General features: G+C 38.6%; 1 protein-coding gene across 3 annotated transcripts in view; it reads right to left on the bottom strand.

The window, feature by feature from the left end:
- SLC44A1 (solute carrier family 44 member 1) overlaps positions 1-14,332 on the bottom strand; it is a 178,813-nt gene that overhangs the window by 85,057 nt on the left and 79,424 nt on the right. For all 3 annotated transcript variants that reach the window (XM_046675582.1, XM_046675573.1, XM_046675567.1), the window contains exon 5: positions 9,404-9,540. In XM_046675582.1, the coding sequence (XP_046531538.1) occupies positions 9,404-9,540 (137 nt within the window). The remainder of the gene's footprint in view (positions 1-9,403; positions 9,541-14,332) is intronic.

The raw sequence follows: 14,332 nt of genomic DNA, 5'->3' as shown, positions 1-14,332 counted from the left end.
AAGCCTTATGAGCAATCACTGGCAAATTTAGAAATAGAATTCTTTACTCCTAGGCCACAATGTTTCTTCTGTGTCATTCCTAATAATCATAACAGACAAGTATTCAATAAGCTCCTAGGCAAAAAATACATGTTCCACAGACACCTCAAAAACAACATGTTTGAAAAAAAAAACCATTTCTATCACCCACTCTCCAAATCTGCTCCGCCTCCTCCCGTATATTTTCTATCCTGGTTTAACGGCTCCACCACCCACAAAATCCCCAAGACAAAATGCGGACGTCATCCTGTATCTTCTTTATCTACAGGTTCGCCCTACCATGGAAGATGCTGCGGGCTGACATCGGACCTTTCTATGTTATCTCAGACCTGCGTGAGTTTTACTGGGTCAGCTAAACTACTCTCCCAAAGGGTTTCTCATCTCCATCCTGCACAGAACCTTCAGAAGGGTCTTTGTAAAATGTGTATTAGTTGTATTACACCCCTGCCCTCAGGATAAATTCCAAACTCCCTGGCTTCAAGGCCCTCCTAAAGCAGGCCTCTACCTACAACTCCAGCCTCATCTCAACATCAAAAACTACTTACACTTCTTGCTGTTTAACAAGCTTCCAGGCTTTTTCACACGCTGTTCCCTCTGCTTGGGCTGTCCTTTCCTAACTAGCATCTGAGTGAGTGTTGAAGTTTCAGTAGGATTTCTGCCAACTACTCAATCTTCACCTCCTCTGTCGAGGCACCTCTGATGCACCCAAACAAAGCTATTTACTGCTTAGCTCTATTATAAATTTAGCACATTATTTTGCAATTATTTAGTTTACATATCATCTCTATTTTTAGAATGTAAGCTCTTTGAGAACTGGGACCTTATGCCTTCAAAATATCTGGAACTCCTATCGCCTGGCACATAGACAGCACTCAAAAGCCATCTGTTGAATAAAAAAGACATTCTGACTGAAAAAAAAAAAAGAAATAGCTATTTCTAATCTCTTATATTTTGGTGTTACATGTTATATATAAGGTTTATACGCTTTTCACCATTCACCACAAAGCATACCACCTAAAACAGAATTTCTCAACTTGGTATGACGACATTTGGAGCTGGGCAATTCTTGGTTACAGGGGGCTATCCTGTGCACTGCAGGATGTTTAGCAGCATCCCTGGTCTCTGTCCCCTAATCCCTTGTGACAACCAAAAATGTCTCTTAACATTGCTAAATGTCCGTGGCAGAGGGGACAGCAAAATCACCCTTAATTGAGAAACACTGGTCTAAAACACCAAATTATTTGAAGCAAAGATAGAAAACAAAGAATTGGTAAATCAGAGGCTAATTCTTCTCGCTTCAAAATTTTTATTTGCTATCACAGTGATATTTGTAGGATACACTAAACAAGAAAAAAAATATTCCTTTAAAACAGATGATTTAGAAAGTTGTAGTTAATAAAAAAGAAAATCTCTCAATATAGAACAGTTTTCATTGTGAAAAACAAATTACATTGCTGTGTGAAGTCCAATGAATTTAACCCCTTTCTCTCTAACTAGAAAATGTTAGATATTTACATGCTGCAAGAATGCAAGACAATTTTCCAATTTAATTTCTAGTAACCACCGAAAAGTCTGGACATATTTTCAATTCCCAAGAAGCACCCATTAACCAGCTGGGGGTGTGACATCATCTGTCAACCACTATTGGCACATACTAGGCACACAAGAAGTATTTGCTGGGTGAATTAATTTTGGACACCCATCTGCAAGACTTCTACTAGGTACTGTGGAGGACAAAGAAGTTTGTCTACTATTTGCAAGCTCCTTAAACATGGGGAGGGGAGGGATTGGCCTGGTGGCACAGTGGTTAGATTCACCCACTGTGCTTTGGCAACCTGGGGTTCACAGGTTTGGATCCCAGGCATGGACCTACACACCACATGTGGGGCCATGCTGTGATGGCATCCCACATACAAAATAGAGGAAGATTGGCACAGATGTTAGCTCAGGGACAATATCCCTCACCAAAAAAACAAAACAAAACAAAAACAAAAAAAACATGGAGAGGGTACCTTGTCTTTGTCTCTCTGGCACATGTTTAATGGGTGCTAATTATCTGTTGAATGAAGGAATTAGTTAAAATTACATAATCAAGTGTCAGGATTTTTTTCCTTTTTTAACAATCAAGCTTCCCTTGCTGGTCTCTAACTCAGAGGCAATTAAATCAGTTGCTAGGGTTGATCATTTCATTCATTTATAAACAATACTAAGTCCAATCTTTTGACTCACTGTGCCAAAAGAATCCATACCAACTCCGTGGTTTAAGTGGTACCGTTAGTGACTGGTAAGAAAGAGGGTAACATACTGATCATTTATGGATATTAACTCCAGACTTGGACACTAGATAATAATCAAAAGGCTTATTGGTGTTCACCAATTTTATCTGACAGGATCATATAATCTTTTAAGCTTTCATTGGCAAAACAATGACCACGGAGAAAGCACCAAGCTGCACGGCTGTACTCAAAATGTGAACACGGTCCAAATGGCAGGTCCCACAGCTCTCAGAATTTATACACAATACAGGACAGTGAAGAAGCACTCTGAAATGGCAGTGCTTTTTCACATGCTATCAATGGGGCACAAACAAAAGGAAAATAAGATTTCTACCAGTTTAGGACTGTGTTAGGGAAAACAGAATATATATTATAAAATAGTATGATGAGAGCAATGCAAAAGGTAACGAGGAATTCCACGTAAAACGTTAGCACCAAGAACATGCAGTCAGCCTTTAACTTATTCACAGGTTATTCTCATATCTAACCTGCTGTTCAGAATTCAGATCGCAAGTGGAAAGAAGGAAATGACATGCAAAGCATCTGGCACGGTTCGTGGCACAAAGTAGGTAAAGGGTAAGTTGAAGCAAAACACCGGGCTTACGTGTGATTCATCTACTCATACTCGGACGCCCATGCTGAACAATGGGGACAATGGAGTAAAGTGAAGGGTGGACTATGGGCGACAGGGGGTTGGGGGGGGGGTGGGGCACGAACTAGAGAGGGGAGCAAGGAGGGGGAAAAGCTGTCTGAGCAGGCGTTACCTCCCCTTCCCTTCACCACCTGTCATGGTCTGCTGGGTTGAGACGAAAATCCCACATGCAGCTGAAGTTAGCTTCAGAGGGAGGGGGATTCTTTCCCCCCTACAATGTATAAATTATTTGAGTTTTCAAAATAATGATAATAAAGGAGGAAAGAAACCTGATCATCAGAAACTGGAGGGAAGGAAAGTTGATGGAATTCATGCTCTGCTGAAAATAAAAACTCTGATGGGAGCTCTCACCAGATGGTTTCAGTTTTCTCTGTAGGGCGTAAGGTTAGGAAAGAGGAAGAACAAGGGGGCCCAAGAGAAGAAAAGGTACGAATAATCACTTGGAGAGTACGTATAAGAGAGATAAATGAATGACTCCAATGAATTATTTAGCGATGAATAAAGAGAACTGATTTCACAGCAATTCTGGTGAGATGGAAGCGAAACAATTTACCTGCTGGTGGCAACTCACATAGATACAGAACTGAGCAAAGGATAATGTGTGTTGCGAAAATGAGAAATTATTAAGTGGCAATAGAGATGAAGAGGGAAATTCAGTCCATTGTTCCTTCAAAAAACATTTATGAGCAGCGACTATGTGAGGTCCTGTGTTAGGGTTTGGCTATTCAGAGATGAACAGAGCATTGATCCTGCCTCCAGGAAATGCAGGCACTACTGCGGGAAGATGATAAAGAACTAAAGAAGTTCAACGCCGACTCCTTATGGTATTTGGCAACTTTAATTTTTAAAGGCAGTTTTTAAGTTGTTTTATTCTCTAGCATCACGCTTACGACATTTGTGTCCTAGATAAACTATGAACCTTAATAAGAAAATGCATATCTGTACACCTACCACTCAACTCATGCACTAGAACTTACACTTTTATATTCATCCAAATTCTTCTGCTCGCCCTTCCAAGCTCTTTGCAGTATGGCAGCAACTGCACACAACCAATCTAATCCCGGCTATTTCTTCCAAACTTTCTATTCTAGTCAGACATACTTGACAGATGCATTCCACAAACTTAAGTGTCCAAGAAAACTACTCCTTCTTGTCTAAAACAGACAAGAATTGAGGAAACATTTTACATGCCTCATAAATGTATTTCTCACAAACATTACTACAGGAACCAGGAGCTTTCCTTTATAAAGACTAAATAATTTGTCAAGGTAATCAAAGTTCACATGAACAGATGGTTCTAAGTGTTAAAAAGTACTTTCAAATGTTGTCATGGAAACATGAAATTCTTTGAAAAGGATTTATATTGTCTTTTCATTCTGGTAAGAAAAATGTTATTTTACCTTGTATTTTAAAATAAGGTTTAAAATGATCATTTAATAAGTTACTACCCCAGAAAGGATCTTTCTTTTTCATGAACTTTTTAATTGTGGTAAAATACACATAAAAAATTTACCACCTTCGCCATTTTAAAGTGTACAGCTCAGTAGCACTAAGTCCATTCACTCACATTGTCGTGTAGCTATTACCGCCACCCATCTCCAGAACTCTTCACTTTGCAAAACTGAAACTCTTTATGCATAAAAGAGTAACTCCCCATTCCTCTCTCCCGCAGCCCCTGGCAACTACCCTTCTACTTTCTCTCTCCAGGAATTTGACCACTCAAAGAACCTCATATAAGGAGAATCATACAGTATTCGTTCTTTTGTGACTGGCTTATTTCACTTAACATAATGTCTTCAAAGTTCATCCATATGGTAGTATGTGTCAGCATTTCCTTCCGTTTTTTTCTAATTGTGGTAAAAACACGTAACATAAAATTTATTAACCATGTTTTAAGTATACAACATAGTAGTGTTAACTAGATGCGCTTTGTTGTGCAACAGGTCTTTAGAATTTCTTCATCTTGCAAAACTGAAACTCTACACCCACTAAACACCATCTCCCCATTTCCCCCTCTCCCAGCCCCTGACAACCACCATTCTGCCTTCTAAGACTTTGACTTCTTTAGATACCTCTTATAAGTGAAATCATGTGGTATTTTTCTTTTGTTACTGGCTTATTTCACCTAGCATAATGCCCTCAAGGTTCATCCATGTTGTAGTATATGACAAGATTTCCTTATTTTTTAAGACTAATATTCCACTGTATGTATATACCACATTTTCTTTATCCATCCATCCATGAAGGGACATTTAGGTTGCTTCTACCTCTTGGCAGAATAATGTTGCAATGAACATGGGTGTGCAAATATCTCTTTGAAATCCTCCCGTCAATGCCTTTGGCTATATACCTAAAAACTGGGATTTCTGGATCATATAGTAATCTATTTTTTTTTAAACACTTTAATTTTTTAGAGTTGTTTTAGGTTCACAGGTTCACAGTAAAATTGAAAGGAAGGTACAGAGATTTCCCATATACCTCCTGCCCCCACATATGCATAGCCTCCCTCATTATCAACATCTCCCACCAGAGTGGTACATTTGATACAACTGATAAGCCTGCATTGACACATCATAATCACCCAAAGTCCATAGTTTACATTAGTGTTCATTCTTGGTGTTGTACCTTCTTTGGGCATGGACAAATGTATAAAGACATCTTTCTATCATTATAGTATTATGTAAAGTATTTTCACTACCCCAAAAATCCTCTGTGGTAAAATTTTTAATTTTTTGAGGAACCCCATACTGTTTTCCATAGTGGACACACCATTTTACATTTCTACCTTTCTACATTATGCAAGGATTCCAATTTCTCCATATCCTCACCAACATTTGTTATTTTCTGTTTTGTGGGTTTTTTTGTTTTTTGCGTTTTGTTGTTTTCTAGCTAGCAGGCATCTTAATAGGTGTAAGGTGGTAATCTCACTGTGGTTTTGATTTGCATTTCCCTCATGATTAGTGATGCTCAGCATCTTTTCATGTCATTATTGGTCATTCATGTATCTTCTTTGGAGAAATGCATATTCAAATCCTTTACCCATTTTTAAATTAGGGTTTTTTTTATTGTTGTTGAATTATAGGAGTTCTTTATATATTCTAGATATTAACTCCTTACCAGATATAAGATTTGCAAATATTTTCTCCTATTCCGTGGGTTACCTCTTCACTCTGTTGACTGTATCCTTTGATGCACAGAAATTTTAAATTTTGATATAATCCAATTTATCTATTTTTTTTCTTTTTTTGCCTATGCTTTTGGTTCATATCCAAGAAATCATTGCCATATCGAGTGTTATGAAGCTTTCCTCTCTGTTTTCTCATAAGAACTTTTATAGTTTGCTAGCGCATTTGGGCTCTTTCATGGACTTTTAACAATTCTCTCTTACAGATTTGGAAATTTCCCACCTAAACCTAAATTATCTCTTAAAGATATTCCCCTCTGAAATTAACGATTGAGATCTATAGATGTGAGGTCAAAGGGCCTGTGTATTTTCTAACAGAAATACAGCTGTAATAATAGGTGGACATAGATAATAAGAAAAATTATCTGCTCCTTCCAAATCAATTTGCCCCTCAAATGATGGAAAGATAAAGGTGGGGCGAAGATAATGCAGAAAGCAGAGAAAGAATTCTCTCAGAAACAAAAGTTATATTGGAATGAACTCTTACCATGTTCACTTTTAAGTTACCAACAAAGAACAATACAGATTCTTTTGAGAAATTCAGAAATTTTAACTTAGGCTTGCTGTTAAAATTAAGGTGTTTAGGCCCCTACACCAAAGGCTCCCTCTCATTATATAGTTTTTCTATTTGCCTTTAAAAATATCATCTTCTCCATCCTCTATTGCTGTGCTTATTGAGGCAGCATTATTACTTCTTTTTTATGCCTAATCTGCTGACTTATTTTGCAAACAGCTGCCTCAAAAGCCTAAGCGTGTCTTTGTAATGGGCCACCCATTTAAGAAGTCTATTTTCTGACATAATGTTTATTTTTAAATATTCTTGAACACCTACTTTGTGCAAGACACTGTGGGAAATACAAAGCTGCAAAACTCACCAGAAGGGTCTTCTTAACATGACATTAACAGACCACACTCAGTACCATATTCACTTTAGAAGGATATTGGCTGGAAACAAAGCATGCCAGCAGGGCAGCATGGGGCATTTCTCCCCAATGGATGATCCTAGCAGGCAACACAGCCGGCAAGGAACTAGCTTTCCTCTGGCCTCCAGATGAAATGTCAGGTTCAAGGGACAAAGACTCACATCCAGGAGTTTCAAGAGAACATGTCAGAAGATAGTTCAACACTAGATCACAGCTTTGAATGCCAGGGTAAGATATATAGACTTTTATTTTTTTTTACCACTGATTTCTAAGCAAGGGATTAATATGATTGAAGCTCTAGGAATATTAATATGGCGGCAGTACGTAAGGGAGCTATAAGTAGAAAGACTGGAGACAGGGAGACTATTACATTTTATTGGTGGAATAATAGTGATAATAATAATAATAACGTAAGAGTAGTAGCCAATACTTTTGTGTGTGTGTGTGAGGAAGACTGGCCCTGAGCTAACATCTATGCCAATCTTCCCCTATTTTATGTGGGATGCTGCCACAGCATGCCTTCACTAGCAGTGCTAGGTCCGCACCCTAGATCTGAACCTGTGAACCCCAGGCAACTGAAGTGGAACATGCAAACTTAACCACTGTGCCACTGGGCTGGCCCCACCAACACTTTTTTTTTAGCAAGTTACTATTTGCTGGACACCATTCTAATCATTTTTCATGTATTAACTTCTCATAACAACCTTATGAAGTAGTTCAGGTACAAATATTATCCCTATTTCATAGATGGGGAAACTGAGGCATGGAGAGATCAAGTAACTTGTCCAGGGTCTCACACCTATTAAGTGGTAAGATCAACAATGTGAACCCAGATAATCTGGTTCCAGACCCTATACTCTGAACGGCTCAATGACACCACCTCCCAGAGTACCTGTGTAGGCTCACATTGTCTAAGACTTTAGAAAAACCCTTAAGGAATAGCTACCTCATCCCTCCCTAAGAAACCCGATCGTGATAGTTCTCACAGAAGACTCAGCAAATCAACACATGTGAGGGTATCACGTGGGAAAAGAAAATGAGACCTTGAATAGTAGTGGGTACCTCTTTATTCAGTGCCCACCAAGTGTCCAGTATTCTTCATGCATCATCTCATTAATCCTCACAACAACCTATGAGAGGGGTATTATTTTAAATACACATTTTTCAGATGAGGAAATCTAGGCTCAGAGTGAGGCCATACCTTCTGTTCCTCATTACAGAGCCAGTCAGTGACAGAAGCAGAATTAGAATCCAGATCCAAATCAATCCATGCTCTTCCCACTATCTTATCCTGAGGGCATGGAGTGGTGGGACAGGAATAGTGTGGTCTGGAAGGCTGTAGTCCTTCTGCCCTCACAAGGCTACCATCCCCATCTGGAAGACACTGGAGCCATGCTGGTGGGTGTATTGCTATGTCCCAGGCTTTTCTCCACCCAGCTAGAAATTATACCAGGTGAATGCCTGAGTCAGCCCTTGTTCCAAGGAACTAAACTAGCCTGTGAATCTGGGCAGGACTGAGGCAGCTGAGTCCTACACACAAAATACCAACATGAAACCTCACGGAAATTCAAAAACCCAAGCTGGAGGGGCTATCAGTATGTGGCCCTCCATGAAGAGGGTTTAAAAAACAATTGTCTCAAGAGGCATGTCCTGCGGAGCTGGGGATGGCACGTAGAGATCAGAAACCCAGGAGAACAGAGGCAGATTCATACACTGACTGCTTGTTTTCTCAGCTCATTCCCACATATTTAACCTCAAAGTTTCTCAAAATTTTATTCTTAGAAAAATGGTTAAGACATAATGTTAAATTAAAAAAGCAAAACAAAATCATATATATACACCAACTTTTGGTTTTTACTTCATTATTTCTTTCTGAACTTTTCCAATTTCATTTAATAGACATATATTATATTGTTATGCAGGGGTAACAATAAATTACACTAACTGAAATACTTTTAATCAATACTTAGGAAGAGGAAAAAAAAACCTCAAAATTTTACATAGAGTAGTCTAATAATTCCCAAATACTCAAACACACTACATCAAAATCATCTGAGACATTTGCAAAAAGTACAAATTTCCAGAGTCCAAAGACCTACTCAATCAGAATTTCCCTGGGTGGGGCCCAAGAATCTGGAATTTTACCAAGCTCCCCAGGTGACTATAGTGTTTCTTCTCCAGGAAGTCCAAAAGTACTTTCAGTTCTCTTTCTTTTTAAGGTTCTTTGATGATTTATTTAACACTAGGACACATTTATATTGGAATGCAAACATACTTAACAGCGAGAATAAGTGAGTGGGGTGTAGACTCGGATGGCCTAACGTCTCACCATTTGTCTCTGCAAACTTCTGAACATCACTCAGGGTTTTCAGTTCTTGTCTTGGACATGCTGCTACACACAGCGCTACAGACTTGATCTTCCGGTTTATCAAGTCCAGATTGCATGGATCCAAAAAGAATACATACCTAAAGCATGGAGAAAAATATTGAGATATTATTCACAAAACACATTCTGGTTCACTGCATATCGGACTAAGCCTAAAAGCAAAGAACATCTATTCCATACTCCTTCACAAATGCAATCATAGATGAACAAGCATTTCACAAATCTAATCATAGGTAAATTTCTTGAAAATAATTGTTTGTAAATATATTGTTTTAACAGTGGAATGGAGGACTTGTAGGTCTCACATTTTTCATGATCTATTTTTCTGACATTTTGATTTCTGTAATTGTTTTATTATCAGAAGTCATCTATTTTAGTTTTTTTAAATAATTAATTTTAGGGGTTTTTTTGGTCAAACTTGTACCAAAAAAATTACTGGAATATCCCAATATTGCTATATAACATGAATTATAGGTATATATGTAAATTTCAGTTAACAAATATATAATTATATATAAAATACATAATTATAAAAATGAATATATAAACTTTAGCTAATTAATATATAAGTATAAAAATGCTTTCTAAAATTATATAAAATTGAATATATACAGTTGAACGGAGAGTAGAGGGAAATATACCAACATTTTATAGTCATCTCTGGGTGTTAGAATAAAGTGATTTTCTTTTCTTTCTTTTACTTTTTAGAATTCTCATTCTCTAGAAAGAATGCAAATGACTTTTGAATTGAGATAACTACAATAAGTATTTTTTATTAAATAGGTCCATTTCATATAAACAAAGTAATCCCCAAATCCTAAATTATCCCTTTTGTATCCTTTGTATTTATATTTTAGAAAAGGGAAGATTAATTAGAACTTACACTAAAACAGATTTTCTTAAACGTTATAAAGTAGAAGAGATGACTATGACTGCAGATGTTACTGCCCAAAGAGCAACTGAGAGCCCAACACTCTCAGCTGAGATAAGAAAGCCTCACATTATGGATCAAGGCAGGGAGGATAAGCAGCAACGCTCTCATGCAAGGCAAGAACTGAAGAACCTCCAGCCCTTGGTTCAATTCTACTGGGTCCACAGAAAGTTTTACAAAATCCTGTACCTGCCAATAGCTTTTCCCACATTATTAAACTCTATACAAAAATACACTATACAGGGGTGGGCCCGGTGGCGCAGCAGTTAAGTTCGCACGCTCCACTTCAGCGGCCCGGGGTTTGCCAGTTTGGATCCTGGGTGCGACATGGCACTGCTTATCAAGCCATGCTGTGGTAGGCATCTCACATATAAAGTAGAGGAAGATGGGCATGGATGTTAGCTCAGGGCCAGTCTTCCTCAGCAAAAAGAGGAGGATTGGCAGCAGATGTTAGCTCAGGGCTAATCTTTCTCAAAAAAAAAAAAGTGCTATACAAGACATAATTCAATCAGGAAATATAACCATATATAAGAATTAGGTGAGAAAACTGAAAAGTAAAAATATAAAGTCAATATACGTGCTAGGATGGACAATATAAAGGGATACTATAAAAAAAAATTAAATAGAAAAGGGGCGGGGGACGACAGACCAGAGAGGCCTTTGTGGACGGGGTAACACTGCACACTTCAGTACAGGAGGGGACCAGGAACCCAGCCCAAAAGTCAGGCATAAGCTACAAACCACCAAACTGAAAAAAATGAAATTTTGTAACCTTGTTGGCGACTCCAATACCATTAACGTTCTACCTAGACAAAAGGAAAGAAAAGAAGCCAGGCAGAAAGATGTGGTTTGGAAGTGGGACTCATGGAGTGCTTCTGTGGCTGATGACAAGAAACTGGCACACAGAAAACTTTCTGGTAACCTTTGTGTGGAAACAATTCCAATTGTGCAATGAACTGCACAAAGCCAGCCCCTCAGGTCACTGAGGAAGGTGTCATAAAAGCTTTGAATCACTTACTACCACCACCACCACTAATGATACTACTACTAACAATAAAAATAAAAATAATGGTAGCCAACACTTACTGAGTAGTTACTATGTACCTGACACTGTACTAAACCCTCTACACATGTCAACTCATTTATCTGCACAGCAATCCTGCTTCATGTTTCTTGCGGCGGTGGGTGTGGCTGGGACAGTGGAACTGGGTTGGGGGAGAACAGTTAAGCCACAGCTCTAAGTGATGAACAAGGCCTCGAGAAATGTCTGAAGAAACCACATGACAGTAGAAAAACAGGCTTGGGGAAAAGGAGAGGAAACCAGAGGCTTCCAGTGCTTTGCAGCTGGGCCTAGGCTGGACCAGTGACAGTGTCTTTCGTGGCCTCCTGAGAACAGATGCCTTGTCTGACTGTCCTGCGAGCTTCTGCCCTCTCCAAGGCCGTAAGTGCCCTCACTTCATTTCCACCTTGTTTTATACCCTAAAGCACACTCCCTTGAGTGCACTGGGCAGCAGCCTTATCCCACACCCGGTTCACACCCATCTGAGTTTGCTTTCTGGTTCTCTTTCTTAACAGTTCTCTGACCTTGGGGAATATATTCATCCTTCTGAGCCTCAGTTTCCTTATCTGTAAAACTGCATAATACCTATTTTATAGTTTGCTGTAATGTTATTGATAATGTACATAGAGCGGCTAACATGCAGTATATACTCAGTGATTCATATCATTAAGAAAACTACTTGCCTTTCACAAATTTTTTTTAAAGTAAAAAAAAAAATTTAATGAAGTAATGTGACATTTCTTGCACCCCTGACTGTCATACATTTATACTTGCATGTATGTGTTTGTGGTGAGAAAAGCAAAAAGACTGCAAAGCTTTATGCCTTTCACAAATTTTATATTTGATAGCAAGGTACTAAATTCAACATTTTCTGATATGAACATAAAACAGGACTACACTACTAACATTTAACTTTCATTTGGAAGAAAAATCTGTGTAGGAGTATTCATGACTGTTAGGTCACTAGCCTTGATAAGAATTAAATAGCCCTCCAGAACTGATCCAGCATAAGGAAAACAATACAAGAGGGAGAGAAGAATTCTACAAAGAATCTAACACTGTAAAATTAACACTGCACATCTTTTAGCATGTGTATCTGCCTTGGAAGAATCTACTTCAACAGAACTGAAAAAATAATTTTAAACGGTATCCTCAGGAAATACACTCACATACATACACACCATTACCCTCAAAAGTCACCCACCCCCATGGTCCAGGAACATAATAAACTCAATTCCCTATGCATGTCACATACTCAAATGCGCATACACACAACACGTGTGCACACAAATAATGTTTAAAAGAATTTATAGGCATTAGATTCAGATTCTATTAAGACTTACTGGATGTTTGGGCATTGGGAATCATCCGATTCATGACTATTTAATCCTCACAACAACTTTATGAGACAGAGGCCATCCCCGTTCCACAGAGGACGAAACCAAGATGCCAAGTGACTAATTACAAGGCCCAAGAGAGCTAGTAGGTGTGACAGCGTGAATCCAAACCTCATCCTTCTGATTCTGAATTTCACTGTTTCCAATCAGCTCTAGTCTCAAAATATGTCCTACAATTAATAATTTTAACTGTTCTGTATATGGCAATTTTATTTTTTAATTCTTTTATTCTATTTTGGCGAGGAAGATTGGCTTTGAGCTAACAACCACTGCCAATCCTCCTCTTTCTGCTTGAGGAAGATTGTTGCTGAGCTAACATCTATGCCAATCTTCCTCTATTTTATATGTGGGATGCCATCACAGCATGGCTTGACGAACAGTGTGTAGGTCCGTACCTGGGATCCGAACCTGCAAACCCTGAGCCACCAAAGCAGAGTGCATGAACTTAACTACTATGCCACTGGGCCAGCCCTGCAATTTTATTTTTTTGAAATGAAACAAATAACCAACTCTCAAATAAGCATGGCATTGGCAGATCAGATTATTACAGCTAACAGATCTACAGATGATTGTTTTTCAACTGAAAGGGTGAGATACACCAGGTAAGAGGCTGTAAAACATTCTAGAAAGGTTTCTTAAAACACTCCGTCTCCTTTCACTCTTCCATCAGGCAAATGTGGGAAAGGGATGGAGCATACGAATTTTGAAAAAGCATCTCAGGCTACTCTGATTACACGCCTTGGCCCCTGTGCCCCATTCTTTCAGCGTGGAGAACCACTGTCATACATAATCCATAAACCTTAGTTAAAAGCAAATTTTCATTGCTATCCTCAGTGAATCTTTTACTGGATCTATTAATAACTTAAAATAGTTTTAAGTTTCACAACCTTTACAGGAGGTGGAATGAATAAAATACCAAAAGTGGGAATGAAAGGAGGAGAAGCAACAAGAGAAAAATGCTCCACAAACCAACCAGGCTAGACACCTGCAGGCCTTGGCATATACAACATGCACTCATCATGATCACATGACATTGAGAAGAACACAGTTGCAAAGAGAACTGCAAAACAGCCTCAGTGAGCTTTGAACACAAAAGTTTGGGGAATGGAGAAAAATGCTCAGATGAAACAGTAAAGCAAATGTTATAGAGGACAGCAGTTGAGGCCTGTAAATATATATTACAGTCGAGATGGTTTCGAGATGGGAATTACTGAAGGAGAGGAAAAGAAAAATCCATTTTAAATTAAAATTCTTGAAATACAATAACAAGTTATCCCCAAAAAGGCAGGAAAGGAGAGAGATCTAAACAAAATATCTATTTACAGAGTGAGCTCGAAGGGACAGATGCACCAAAGACGAAAACAGGGCAATTAGGCACAGGAAGACCCCCAGAGCAGAGAAGTGCAGGAGAAAGGACAAGAGCCAAAAAAAGCAGCAACTTTTAAAGCTGTGCTCGGACAAGAAGATGAACCCTGGGTGATCTG

The sequence above is a fragment of the Equus quagga genome, chromosome 1 (assembly GCF_021613505.1).
Source record: "Equus quagga isolate Etosha38 chromosome 1, UCLA_HA_Equagga_1.0, whole genome shotgun sequence".
NCBI lineage: Eukaryota > Metazoa > Chordata > Mammalia > Perissodactyla > Equidae > Equus > Equus quagga.
The sequence above is the reverse complement of the archived record's forward strand: the minus strand, read 5'-3'. Positions and strand labels throughout refer to the sequence as shown.